This window comes from Lolium rigidum, chromosome 1 (assembly GCF_022539505.1).
Source record: "Lolium rigidum isolate FL_2022 chromosome 1, APGP_CSIRO_Lrig_0.1, whole genome shotgun sequence".
Taxonomy (NCBI): Eukaryota; Viridiplantae; Streptophyta; class Magnoliopsida; order Poales; family Poaceae; genus Lolium; species Lolium rigidum.
This window is the reverse complement of record NC_061508.1, coordinates 325,359,883-325,372,603: the sequence shown is the minus strand read 5'-3', so window position 1 is coordinate 325,372,603 and position 12,721 is coordinate 325,359,883. Positions and strand designations below refer to the sequence as shown.

The following is a 12,721-nucleotide window of genomic DNA, read 5'->3' as shown; positions in this document are numbered from 1 at the left end:
TATTTGTTCACTTTAGGAACTGAATTTACCTGTTATTTGTTTCCATGCCTGCAATGACCACCATGGGCACCGGGATATTATAGAACAGCTGCTGCAAGCTGGGAAGGCGGTAGTGGTATTTTACGCTTTAGTTATAGGTGTAGTGGTTTATTATTCTATTTTATATAAAAACTTACCTGTCATATACACTATCGGCAGGTTCCTTGATGGGAGCCATACGAGGTCGCAACGATGTCCATCACCTGCAAATACGAGGAGATCTAGGTGCCCCAGGTATGAACACCAATGCCTTGAATATGCTCATATCATTGATATAGTGTGTGTTTTCCATATAGCTTAATCGTAGTCGTTTCTTAGGTGCATAAGAGCATGTGGTGTGACTGCTGTTGGGCAGCCGTGGTGGTGGTAGTGTTATCTCAGTTTCGGCCACAATTCCCTCAGGTGATTCCTTGAGTTGATGCCCAGTCTCTGTCCATTAAGTCATTGAATTAATTATACGTGGAGCTTTTCTGGTACTGGTTTGTGCTGCTGGTGATGTTGTTTATATGGTCCTAATTTGTATTTTGCCTCTGATGTCTAATATGAATAACGGTCATGTTGCTGTCTTCTTAGTGCTTGTACTGATGTTCATAAATCTGGCACTACTTTCTTGATCAAGTCTTGCTCTAGTGTTTGTAATGTAATCCTGATAGTGGCATGTGATTTAATTGCAGCTATCTTGATTCATTATCAACAATATTGTACCTCTCAAGCATATGCGTCCAAGAGCCTTCAAAATCTTTAAGCCATTCATTATCAACAATATTGTAAGCAGATTATGTGGTGTGCTATTTGTGAATGTGCTCTAATATAGCAAAAACCGACGGATAGGATTGGAAATGTGTTAAGCAAGCATCTAGCGCACATGATGCAGTCCACATGTAGAGTAGTGTCTTTTTACTCAATCCATGCAGCTTATGATCTGGAGGAGTTATGTTTCTTCTCCTTCTGCCAATTGCAACTTGTAGTAGTATGTATTGCTTGATATATTGTTTATGGGATATATTCAATCATGGTAGTATTTGTGTGATTTTGATGTGCAATTTTCTGTTAACTAGCAAGAAGAGATTCTTATTCTGTAGATTCTCAGGTGCTGCCATTTTACAGTTGAAATTCTCTTCTTCTTTTGCCAAACTAAGATTCAATGACAGCAGCCATTAAATTACTTGTAGTGTGCCACTAGTAGTAATTTGGTAATGTTGCCAGGATTAGATTTGTTGGTGTTGCTCAGCAGAGCAAAGCTAGTTTATGTGGTTTGTTTGATTTAGAGCAGATCTTGTTTAGATAAACTAGTTCTTATCTTGACACTTGTGCTAATTCTGGTTATAGGATACATAAGAACAGAGTGTGCTGAACTAACCCTCAATTGTTTTTCTTCAAGGGCTAGGAGGACTAAATGACAGACAAGATGGAACCAGCAGACACAGTACTTAAGCTGGAGTACCTAGGCACAATGGTAAGCTTCCTGTAGCTTCTGAAAGACTATTTGAACCTCTGAGACATGTAGAATAACGTCTTACTCAAGCTAGACAGTTTATGATCTGGAGGAGTAATGTTTCTTCTTCTGCCAGGTGCAACTTGTAATAGTATGGATTGCTTGATATATTGTTTATGTTGATATATTCAGTCATGGTAGTGTTTGTGTGATTTTGGTGCGCAATTTTCTGGTAACTAGCAAGAAGAGATTCTTATCTTGTAGATTATTGGGCGCTGCCAATTTACAGTTGAAGTTCTCTCTTGTTTTTGGCCAAATTAAGATTCAATGACAGAAGCCATTAAATTACTTGTCGCCTGCCACTAGTATTAATTTGGTAATGTTGCCAGGTTCAAATTTGGTTGTGTTCTTCATCGTAACAAAGCTATCTCATGTGGTTTGTGATTCAGAGCAGATCTTGTTTTGATAAACTAGTTCTTATCTTGACCTCTGTACTAACTCTGGTGTGTTGTACTAACCCTGAATTGTGTTTCTTCAAGGGCTAGGAGAACTGAATGACAGACAAGCTGGAACCAGTAGGAACAACACTTAAGCTGGAGTATCCGGGACAACTGAGACATGTATCAGTTCTTCTTTTGCTTGTAAGCATCAGCTGCAAAATGGTAAGCTTCCTCTAGCTTCTGAAAGACGATTTGAACGTCTGAGACATGTTTAATGTGCATGAAATTCTTTTGTTTGGTGCAGCTACCATCTTAACCCTGGAATGCGTGTAGAATTTTGGTCTTTACTATATCCTTGTTTCTGCTTGTTCGTAATGTCAGTCCGTATAGAATCTTGATCTGTTACTGTTTCAAAAAGAAAGCCGTCTTAAAGTTTTGGTCTGTGCAAGTCTTTTCTCACTTTGTTTCTCTTTGGGACGTTTTTTATGTTCCCAACGTTGTGAATTATCAACTTTTGACGAGTTGTTGAAGACGTGTGAGACCAATCTCAAAACGAGCAACATTTTTGAATCACTATGCTAGTTTTACTGGCTGTATATATTGCATCACGGTCCTTGTTATTCACATGAAACAATCTGGTGGTGCGCATAGTACTTGTTTCCGGGACGATATTTCTGGCTATTTTGCAAACTTGCATCTCAGTGCCTCAAGGTGCCAGTAGGTACCCACATGCCGATCCATTCTAGCAGAATCTGATGCTCATTTGGTGTTTTTTACATCAATTGCACTTTTATCTTGGATAGCCATCATACCTGTTATACATCCTTTGCATGCTTTTGTTTGTGTTGTACATTTTCAATTAGCTCTAGTGAAGCCCTAATCGAGCTAAGCAGAGTGGCAGATTCCACTTGTGTAGGTACTACTTTTGATATTGCTATTGTGTCATGTTCATTTGGTTTTCCGTTGTTGTTTATGAACTGCAATCAGTCTTGAGACTGCAATTAGATCGAATCCAGAACATTTTGATACAAATCCCTCATTTTATCTGTCCATCTTTATCTGTCTGCATCTTGTTTCTGTCTACGTATGTGTGCTATACTAACCATGAATTGTTTTTCTTCAAGGGCAAGGAGAACGACTTAATGGCAGACAAGATGGAACCAGTACTTAATCCGGAGTACCCAGAGACAACTGAGACATCTATCAGTTCTTCGTTGCTTATAAGCATCAGCTGCAGAATGGTAAGCTTCCTGTAGCTTATTAATGACAACCTCTGAGACATTTTTAATCTGCACGAAATTGTTTGTTTGGTGCGGCTGCCATCTAAACCTTGGAAAGTGTTCAGAATATGGTCTTAACTAGATCCTTGCTTCTGGTTGCTAGTAATGCCAGTCTGTATAGTATCTTGATTTGTTATTGTTTCCAAAAGAAAAAGAGCTGTCTTAAAATTCTGGTCTGTACGTGTCTTTTCTCGCTTTGTTTCTCTTTGAGCCGTTTTGTTCATTCCCAAGTGTGGTGAATAAAGTTTTGCTTTATATATTATCTGTGGATTCATTCCTTTGATTGTTTTTAGCTGCCGCAGCTGATGGAGGACGAATGGCTAGCGGCTCGGCATGGTTTTGGTCACCGGCACCAGTAAACTGATAATACCAGGAACCCAGTTGCAGAGGACGGACGGCAAGCGTCGCTGGTAAGCGAGGACTAGCTGGTGTTCCTCAAACCCACGAGCAAAGGGCGGAGGAGCTGGTTGGTCTGCAGCATGGTGCACCCTTTTGTCGTTGCTGCATGTTGAGAAGCTATGCTGGATCGATTTGTGAGCGGATGATGTGTCAAGTGGGTGGTGTTATTATTATTGGTTTTGCTGTTTTTGATGTCTGACAGTGAAGTCAAGACCTCATATAGTTCCATGGTTTTGCTGTGTGACGTGGAGCTCCAAAAAAGGAGCAAAGGAAATTGGAAAATTTCAAGTTTCAAATTTCTTTATTCTTGAAAGAGAAGGACCGTTTGATGTGTGGCCCAGTTATTGAATATAATCAAAATCTGGGTGTCTTCTTTTACGGTTTGTTGTATTAGTCGTGGTAGTTGCTTGCAGAACATTGTTTAGCTCAATATATGGTATCCATGAAATGTTCGCACCGACCAAAAATCTAAGGCATCCATGAATTTGAACCGGAGGAGGAATCATCGTGACAAGGTGAGAAAAAGCATTAATCTGAGCCGGAGGAGGAATTAGGTTTAGTGCCTGAATCTGGTTCTTGGTAGAGAATGCATGTACGTTCAGTTTTCTCTTGGACCTTATCCTTCCCCGTCTAGAGTGAAGGAAGGCGATTCTTGGGCTCTCTCTGGCGCTCCACCGTGCTCGCCGGTGAATCGTGGGATTCATCTCCTCTTTCTGCTGCTCCGGTGGCGGGAGGGTGGGGGATCCCCGGCCAACAGCTAGCGCTATGGAGGCGGTGGGTAGTTTGGTGTCGACGTGTTCCCCTACTGCGGTAGCGCTCCTCGGGTTTTTGCTGCGACGCTGGGATTTCCCGGAGTTCAAGGACCGTTGGCGTGTTCGAGTTCCAGCTGAATTTGATTAGGCGGCGGATCCGGAGGTTTATGATGAAGTGGAGGATGATGCATAGGAGCTTCGTGGCGACGGCGTCGATTCCAGGGGTAGGTTGTTCGGAGTCGGTGCTCGGTGACTTGTCAGCAGCGGCGGTGGATCTAAGGCGTCGAGTGGAGACTCAGCAGCGGTGCGCCACCGACGGCGAGGTTTGGATAGGTGAATGAATTGTGTGGGCGGCATCGGAATCGGAACCAACGCATGCAGCAGGCAATTACGAGTACTAATTGATTTGCGGGTTTCCTCCGATCGACGACGCTTGGTTTCGTCCTTGCGCGCACGCTAGTGTAGTTACCGGTTTGTGACAAGGCAAGTGATTGCGCACGCTGGAGGTGGAGACTGGAGACGCGCAGGTCTCAACATGGTCAGCACATACACATATGCTCAATCAGAGGAGTCCGTGAATCCAGATGACCAGATGGACACGTGAGATCGAGTGTGGAGGAAGAAAAAAAAAAGGTACTCCATATTTACGCGGAACGGTGAAGTATCGGAAGCTCCTTCCGCGGGACCACGCGCGCTCGAATCAATTAATGCCGTCTCCATGATCGCGCGTCTCCCCTCATTCCAGCCGACGCCTCCGGACGCAGAAGCGGGGGCCACGCGCGGGAGACTCGGTCAAGGGCCCCTCGCGATGGGTTCCACTCCACTGGGCCGTCCGCGAGACCGCGACGGCCGCGTACTCCTCAACCAGCTCCAGTACCAGTAGGCAGCAACAGCAGCTCTCCTCCAGGGTTTCCGGCGGCTGGCTCCCCGGGCTGCAGCTCTTCCGCCGCCGCCGGCGTCTAGCTCCCGTTCACTCTCTCCACGCCAATGGCGACCTCCACCGCGCGCCGTCGGAGCGGTCGCAGGAAAGCGGCGACGACTCTGACGGACATCCCCGACCACCTCCTTGCGGAGATCTTCCTCCGTCTGCCCGCCGCAGAAGACCTCGCCCGCGCCTCCGCCGCTTCCGCCGCCTCCACGACCCGCGCCTCCGCCGCCTGCGTCACCTTCCCCAGGTCTCCATGGAGCTTGCGGTGTGCGACCCCTTGCACCGGGGGTACGTCCTGCTTCCCCCAGTACCTGACGACTTGCTCGCTTCGGTGGCGCACGCGGCCACAGAATACAATCCCTGGTGCGAGGCTTTCCTCGTTCCCCTGGAAGAAGAGGCGGATGCTGCATTTGGTGTGATATGGATGGTACATTTCAGTACTAGGTTGGCTGCTTTGGTCTTCTCTTCAATCAGTGGACAGTGGCAAGCTGCTGCATCCAAGCAATGGAGGGATTTGTTTCTTGAACGTGGCGAGTCGAACATTGTGTCATCGCCGATCCACCGCGACTATCACGGGCGCCATTACGCTTATGGATGCTTCTACTGGGAGTCCGCTCAGATAGAGAGGAAAGAGCTGCTTGTGTTTGACACCCGGAGTATGGAGTTCTCCATTTCTGACCTCCCACCTGGAGAATGTTTTAGGTGTGCGTCAGGTCTAGCCATTGTGGAGGCAGGGGAAGGCAGGATTGGACTGTTCGGTATACTTAATGAATTTTTTGCTAGAAAGTTTGATCTCTGTTATTACATCAAGGGAAACGCAGGTGAGAGTTCTAGCAAGTGGCAGCTACAGAAGACTGTGTCACTTTGTTCTGCATTCCGGTATGATATCAAAGCTGCAACTGGGACGTACCTGCTCCTAGGAATGATTGGATCCCTGCTACACACGCTAGAATGGGAATATATCTCAGTTGATGTCAAGACGTTGCGGCTTGAGAGGGTTTGTAGTAATTCTTCTAAGCATTCCTATTCCACGAAGTGGATATATACCAACTTCCCGCCATCCTTGTCTTCACCAAAAATATGAAGTGGTAAATTTTCTATTATTGCATATGTCCACTTGACAGTTCGCACGCAGCTTTATCTAATGCATAATAGTTCATTATTATGATTGGCAATTCTTGTTTATACGATTTAGCGCTGGTTGTTTTCTTGCGCTTGTGGGTAAGCTAATCAAGCTCGGGAACATAATTGTGATTTGCTGTTTTATTTGTTACAATCGCTGTTTGGAGGGAATCTGAGAAAACATCTTTCACATCGCTTATGTATCCATAACTTAAATGTTGTATATCACAACAATTATTTTCGATGAATACTTTATGTTCAAGGTGCTGAAGGAATAATAATATAAATCCAGTTTACTCTTTCGGTTGTTTTGCGCACCTCAAGAAAATTCCTTTCATCCAAGCGTGGTTCATCTTGTCTGCCTTTTCTTTTATACATATAAACATGCCAAAAAGAAAGCTTTATTTTAGGCTTTTAGTCATCTTAACATCTATATTCCACGTGGTTTTGAAATGAATCTGCATAATTGGTAATGTCACAAATTAGAGGCCGACTTAATGCTCTGTATAGCAAGAGTAGCTTGTGCTCACAAGCTGTTTGATTTGAATCAGCCTCGTAAGGCCAGTTATAGGGTGGGCACCCAGTCTTTATTTCATTTCCTTTTTAAGATATGTTGAACATTTCACCCGCCTCTTTCCGAGTCTCCCAGTACATGCCAAATATAAGCATTAATCTTTGTAGGATGGTAGAGAGCACAGACAGTTTGTCGGTTGTGGCTGCCAAGACCACCTGATTTGTTTTTCATTCGGTGGTATAAGTTCTAAGTTTTTTACTTAAAACCGACCTAAGTTAGAGGTCCTGCCACAAGGAGCTGCCACTTTTCCATGGTCCGAGTTTTCCAGGAGTTATTTTCGTATGCTTACATGTCTCCATATGGCTTTATGTTCCAACTTGCATTGTTAGATACAGTGCTAAACGAGTAAAAGTGTGTACTTGCAGTTACTTGTTTCAAATTCAGTTCAGATCAATAATTCAACATTATCAGTGGGACATATGCTACTCTGTTTCTGCTTGTAATATTGTTGATACTATGTAGCCCTCGATAATTTGTTCCATTTAGCTCAAACTGTTGTGTAAAATCTGTGATGAAAATTCTTATATGAATTGTCCCCCTTCTCGGCCCTAAGATTTTTTTTTTCGAAATAACAACGGAGAAAAAATTATAGATGTAAAGATGACTCAAAGTCCAAAAAGAAAAATCTCCGTCAGACACAGATTGTCGCCTTGAAGATATTTTTTTTTCCTTTTGGAGTCATATCTCTGTCAGACGGTGGAGAGCACACACCGACACACAGTTTGTTGATAGTGGCTGCCGAGACCCATGATTCAATTTTTTTCCTTCAGTTATTTTTTTTTTAGATTGACCTAGGTTAGAACTTTGTCACTTGTTAGACTCATTTATTTATGTCCACATGCCTCTGCCTGGCTGTGTATTCCAACTTGCATTGCAAAAACACTGCAAAATTAATAAAATTCAGTTACATATCTCAAATTCAGTTCAGCTCAATATTATTTCCAGCGGGACAAATGCTATTTAGCTTCTGCCTGTAATACTATTCAGCCTCTGTAGTCTGTTCCATTTTGAACTCTTGAATGAGCTGAAAATTCTTCTGCTGAATATTAATCCCTTGTCCTGTTTGCACAGATTCGACCGAGCCATATCCAGATCAGCACCTCCCATCCTCGGAGCTCCAAGTTTTTTTGTGCCATTCCGGCAGCGTGGACTTGGCGCGGATGCCATTGCCTTGCCTACAAGGCTACAAGGCGTCGTAGCTAATCTACAGTTGGCGACTCACATGTCCGTGCCCATGAATTGTGTCTGCATTGTTCTTGCTTTCATGAGCTCTACTCGTGTCTTCGGTCTGTCTAGTGTAACCCATATCGGTCATGTGGCTGCTGTCCCAGCCTAACCAATCTAGAACGTGAACACAGAAACTTGGCAGTTCTGAACAATGTGTTTCGGGAGAGTCTTGACACTTGTGTGTGGCAGGCTTGTAGTGATGAATTGAAAGGTCTGGTTCGTTAACCTTAGCCGACTTTATCTGCCTAGCTGGGATTCTGAGTACTGAATAGTGCATGGTGCGACGTGAAAGAAAGGTACATGTTGATTGCCATTCCTATCACGTAATGGCTTTGTGATGGACCGTTGGTTAGTTTATTATAACTGGATTATCTCTGGAGGTATGCTTTGGTGATCATGGAACCGATCCTTATCCCTCCCGGCCGCCGTAGCCGACGGATGGGCTTGAGCGCATAGCATTCCACTCACCTGGCGTTGGCGCAAGTTGAAACGCAGTTGCACTGACCAAATCAAGTTCCCACCAGGCCGAAGTGCCACTTGCAATGCAGTTTTATGTAAAGAAGACTTGGCATATGACGAAAAAGTTCAATTCGTCTGATGCAGATTAACAGTTACACTCTGTCCGGCTGCTCGTCTGACTGGGCGGCGTCACCGTCGCTGGTGCTGCAAAGGAAGACGCCGATCGTCACCTCCCGTCCCTCCGTCGGCCGTTGCGGCGAAAGCACACGCCGATCGTCCGTCCGTCCAGTCCGCCATACCAAACCTTTCTTTCGGGGTAGCATCAGGTTCGGCTCGCGTTCACATCGATTCATTTTTGTACACACATGCCCACCGTCTCAGCTGGGTGCTTTTGGAGCAACGGAGGAACGCGGTCGCTCCCTGTCCTTTTTGGCCTTCCTTTCGGCAGTGTGCTTTTTATCATGTCAGTTCCGCGTGAGCGTGAGTATCAGATGTTATTAGCCTCGGAAGAGAGGAAGTATCGGATGTTTGACACTGGACGTGATCTCTCCCGTATCGTATCGTATCATATCGCTGAGAGAGGGGTTGTGCTGAGGAGCACGCACGTACCTGTAGGACTAATTAACAAGGTTTATGCACTTAGTCGCGTGGCTTTCAGTCAATCATGCTAAGCAAGAGAAGAATTAGGGTAAATATGAATGAAGAAAACCAAAAGAATTCGGATAAAGGTTCCAAACCAACACCTTTTGATTTTCTTACTTAACCATGACTATTGAAGCGCCCATAATGGGCAACGATTAGCTGCTACTCCTTCTATTCCGATTTAATGAACTTCAGTCCGAACCATTATCTTCTCATTGTCTTGTCTCCCTCACGTCAATTTAAACGGAATGGAGGGAGTAGTTTATATCGCCACATTACACTCAGTTAACATCGAATCTGACAAATGGAAACACCGGTTAGAGTAGCGAGGATGTGATACAGAGTGGTGAAGTTACACGGCCAATAGGGGCCATGACATTGTACAACATGACAACTTTGGAGTTAACTATGATTTTGACAAGAATTTTAGTGCACATTAGCCTTCTTGCATGCACCCCCATCCTCCCAACAGATGATTAACATGTTTGGCCCTCGTTAACCCATAATCATGCCCTAGGTGATACCGAACATGGTAACGGGGAGGAGGTGAGCCCCATTGGCATGGAACATGGTAACGGGGAGGAGGTGATACCCAGGGGTGGACCTAGGCATAGCTAGCGGGTGTCACATGGCCCCTGGTAAGAGAATATTTCTTGTAGCATACACTTATTTGAGGACACCGGGTCAACTTTGTCCCGGGTCCGCCACTAACTATACCAATGATCACAACAATGGGGAGCACAATATCATGGACCATTGTGGTGTTCAACAAGGCGATGCCGAGCGTGGTAACGGACATGACTAAGCGTTTGATTGCTTGTTATGTTTTTATCGCACACAAGTAGTAACTCCTGATTTAGTCGGGCTCGACCCAATTTTCCAGTTTCGGTCCATCCCAACTACTTGTCCCTGTTTTCGTCTAGTTGTTGGATCAAGACTAATTTTTCCATGTCGATTTTGCTGAGCGGGAGGGTATCATCAATTGTAGAAATGAATCACGTTAATTATTATCTAATGGCGTTTGCAGGTACCAATTCTGTCGAACAACGAATTATATATATTTTTATGTATTTTGCTAGACTTGTATTGGAGTAGCTCCATTCCGAAATATAGATCTTCTTATAAGGCTATCGTCGTCGCCCATAAAATGTTGCCATGGCAGGAATACCTCGGCATGGCATGGCATTTATTTACTATTCCGTCAAAAAAAAATTTGAACAATTTCTTCGACAGCTACGTGTGACTAAGAACGTGATGCACGTCCCGTGACACCGACAGTAATAACCGAGAGAAAATTACCTCCTAGTCAGACTGAAAATACAACGGCTAGTGCTAGCTAGCTAGCACAGATACCGTTAACGGCGGCCCATGCGTGGGAGAGGGAAGATATCTAGTGCTACCACCTCTTTGCATGCTACCGTGCTACTGTAAAAAAAACATATTTTAGACATGTTAAAAAATTATACGAAAAAATGTGAGTACTCATGAAGCATGTCCCTACAACATTCCAAAATTTCATATCCAAAATCGACATGGACACTGAGAAACAAAAAAGAGAAAATCAGCATGAATAGTGCTACCTAGTGTCACAAAAAGACAAATCAGAAAATGACACTATTCATGCTGATTTTCTCTTTTTTATTTTTCAGTGTCCATGTCGTTTTTGGATATGAAATTTTAGGATGTTGTAGGGACATGCTTCATGAGTACTCACATTTTTTCGTATAATTTTTTGACACGTATAAAATACGTTTTTTTTACGGTAGCACGGTAGCACCTAAAGGGTGGTAGCACTAGATATGTTCTCGCGTGGGAGACAGCTTGCACAGCGACCGACCGTTGCCATCGTCCAGCTAGCGCGCGCGAGGACCGACCGTTAACGGCTCCCTCACGCTAAATCCCCAGACTGCCCTCCGACGTCGACCCGCACGCGCGCCCGACGACGGCGCTGCTTGCTTTCAGGCCGCCGTCGTCACTGTCCTTTTCCATCTCTCCCTATATAGCCTCGACCTGCCCCCGTCGTCTCCACGCAGCTCAGCCATACACCACCTCCACAAACACAGCCACATCGCCAGTACACACCACCAGCTTCTTGTACCTTGCTACGCCATGGACGCGGAGTCGTCGACGTCGGCCTACTCGCCCCCGACCCTGCGCCACAAGCTGCGGACCACCGTGTGCGGCTGCTTCGGCTCGCCCGGCAGCAGCGACGGCGAGAGACCGCAGACCGGCGGCGGCGGCGGCGGCAGGGCCAAGTGGAGGAGACGGGTGGCCGCCACGGGCGAGTTCAGGTACGACCCGCTCAGCTACGCGCTCAACTTCGACGACGGCGGCAGCGACGACAGCGACGAGGGCGCCGACGCCGCCGCGGCCGCGTTCCGGTACCGGGACTTCAGCTCCCGCCTGCCGAGCTCGCCGAAGCCGGCAGCCGCCCGCAGGCTCACCGCCGTCCCCATCGCCTGAACTGGGCTGCAGTGACTCTGCGTTTTTTTTTTTTGCTGTAACTCTGATTTGATTCTCTTCTCTAAGCGAGATTGACGCCCTTACTTACAAATGTAACTCTAAGAAATTTATTTTATGAGCAATTTATATAGCGGGAGGAGTATAGCAGTAGCGAATCGATATGGTTCCCCGTGTAATCGATCACTAATATACAGAGGAAGAATTGAGGACTTGATTGTCATGGAAATTTGTCTCTGCTCTGTCTGAGAAGTTCGTCTCTGTCGTTTCGATTAACTGAAGCTCTTGATTAAAATCTGCTGGGGTTTCTGGTTCGGGAGAACCTGATTACGGTTCATTCAGAGTTGAGCCGAGCTTGGATTGCGCTGCAGTGCGGCGACTGGCGGCAAAGAAAATACTGAACTTCACTCTGAGCTGCAATTCACTCTGTTCTCTGAACTTCGGAAGCACTTTGGACGATTTGGTTCTCGCGGAGGAGTAGAGCTAGGGAACTGATCAGAGCGAACGCAGCACAGAACGGCAGAAAAGGCGCGTGTGCGCGTGGGAATCCGATGCCGGAGAGGCGGCAAGTGGAGCTACCCGTTTTGGCCGTCGCTCCAAACGGTCACCTCTGTGCTAGCTGTGGGTACATTGTTACGGCTAGCAAAGGGAGAGTACTCACCATCGCAACAGCTAGCTTCGTTGACTGTAAAAATGTACATTGTTACGGCTCGGAAGAGGTGAAGCTTTCGCGCCAAATTGTTGTTCGTCTTTTAAACCTTTACCCACTAGGAATCGAAGCAAGTGGTGCAGAGAAACCATGCTAAAACACAGGTATTAGTGCAGCTAGCATTAATCAGTTAACAAGTAATGCCGAAAACCGTCTGGAAATTGCATGCTCTAGCCAGTTCAGCCAAAAAATTGATATGATGAAAGTGATTATGCAATTATATTCAACACCTCCCCTAGGTCGGTGAGTCTTTCT

General features: G+C 45.6%; 1 protein-coding gene and 1 long non-coding RNA gene across 2 annotated transcripts; both read left to right on the top strand.

Annotated features, from left to right (window-relative positions):
- The first annotated feature begins 227 nt into the window (after positions 1–227).
- On the top strand, positions 228–3,893 carry LOC124699129. The gene is made up of 5 exons (XR_007001284.1): positions 228–273; positions 358–441; positions 2,014–2,136; positions 3,039–3,155; positions 3,488–3,893. It is a non-coding gene; the product is annotated as an uncharacterized LOC124699129 (long non-coding RNA).
- A 7,447-nt stretch (positions 3,894–11,340) lies between these two features.
- On the top strand, positions 11,341–11,885 carry LOC124699087. Its single transcript, XM_047231458.1, has one exon. The coding sequence runs from the start codon at positions 11,407–11,409 to the stop codon at positions 11,758–11,760; it is 354 nt and encodes a 117-aa protein (XP_047087414.1). The 5' UTR covers positions 11,341–11,406; the 3' UTR covers positions 11,761–11,885.
- Positions 11,886–12,721: the final 836 nt, after the last annotated feature.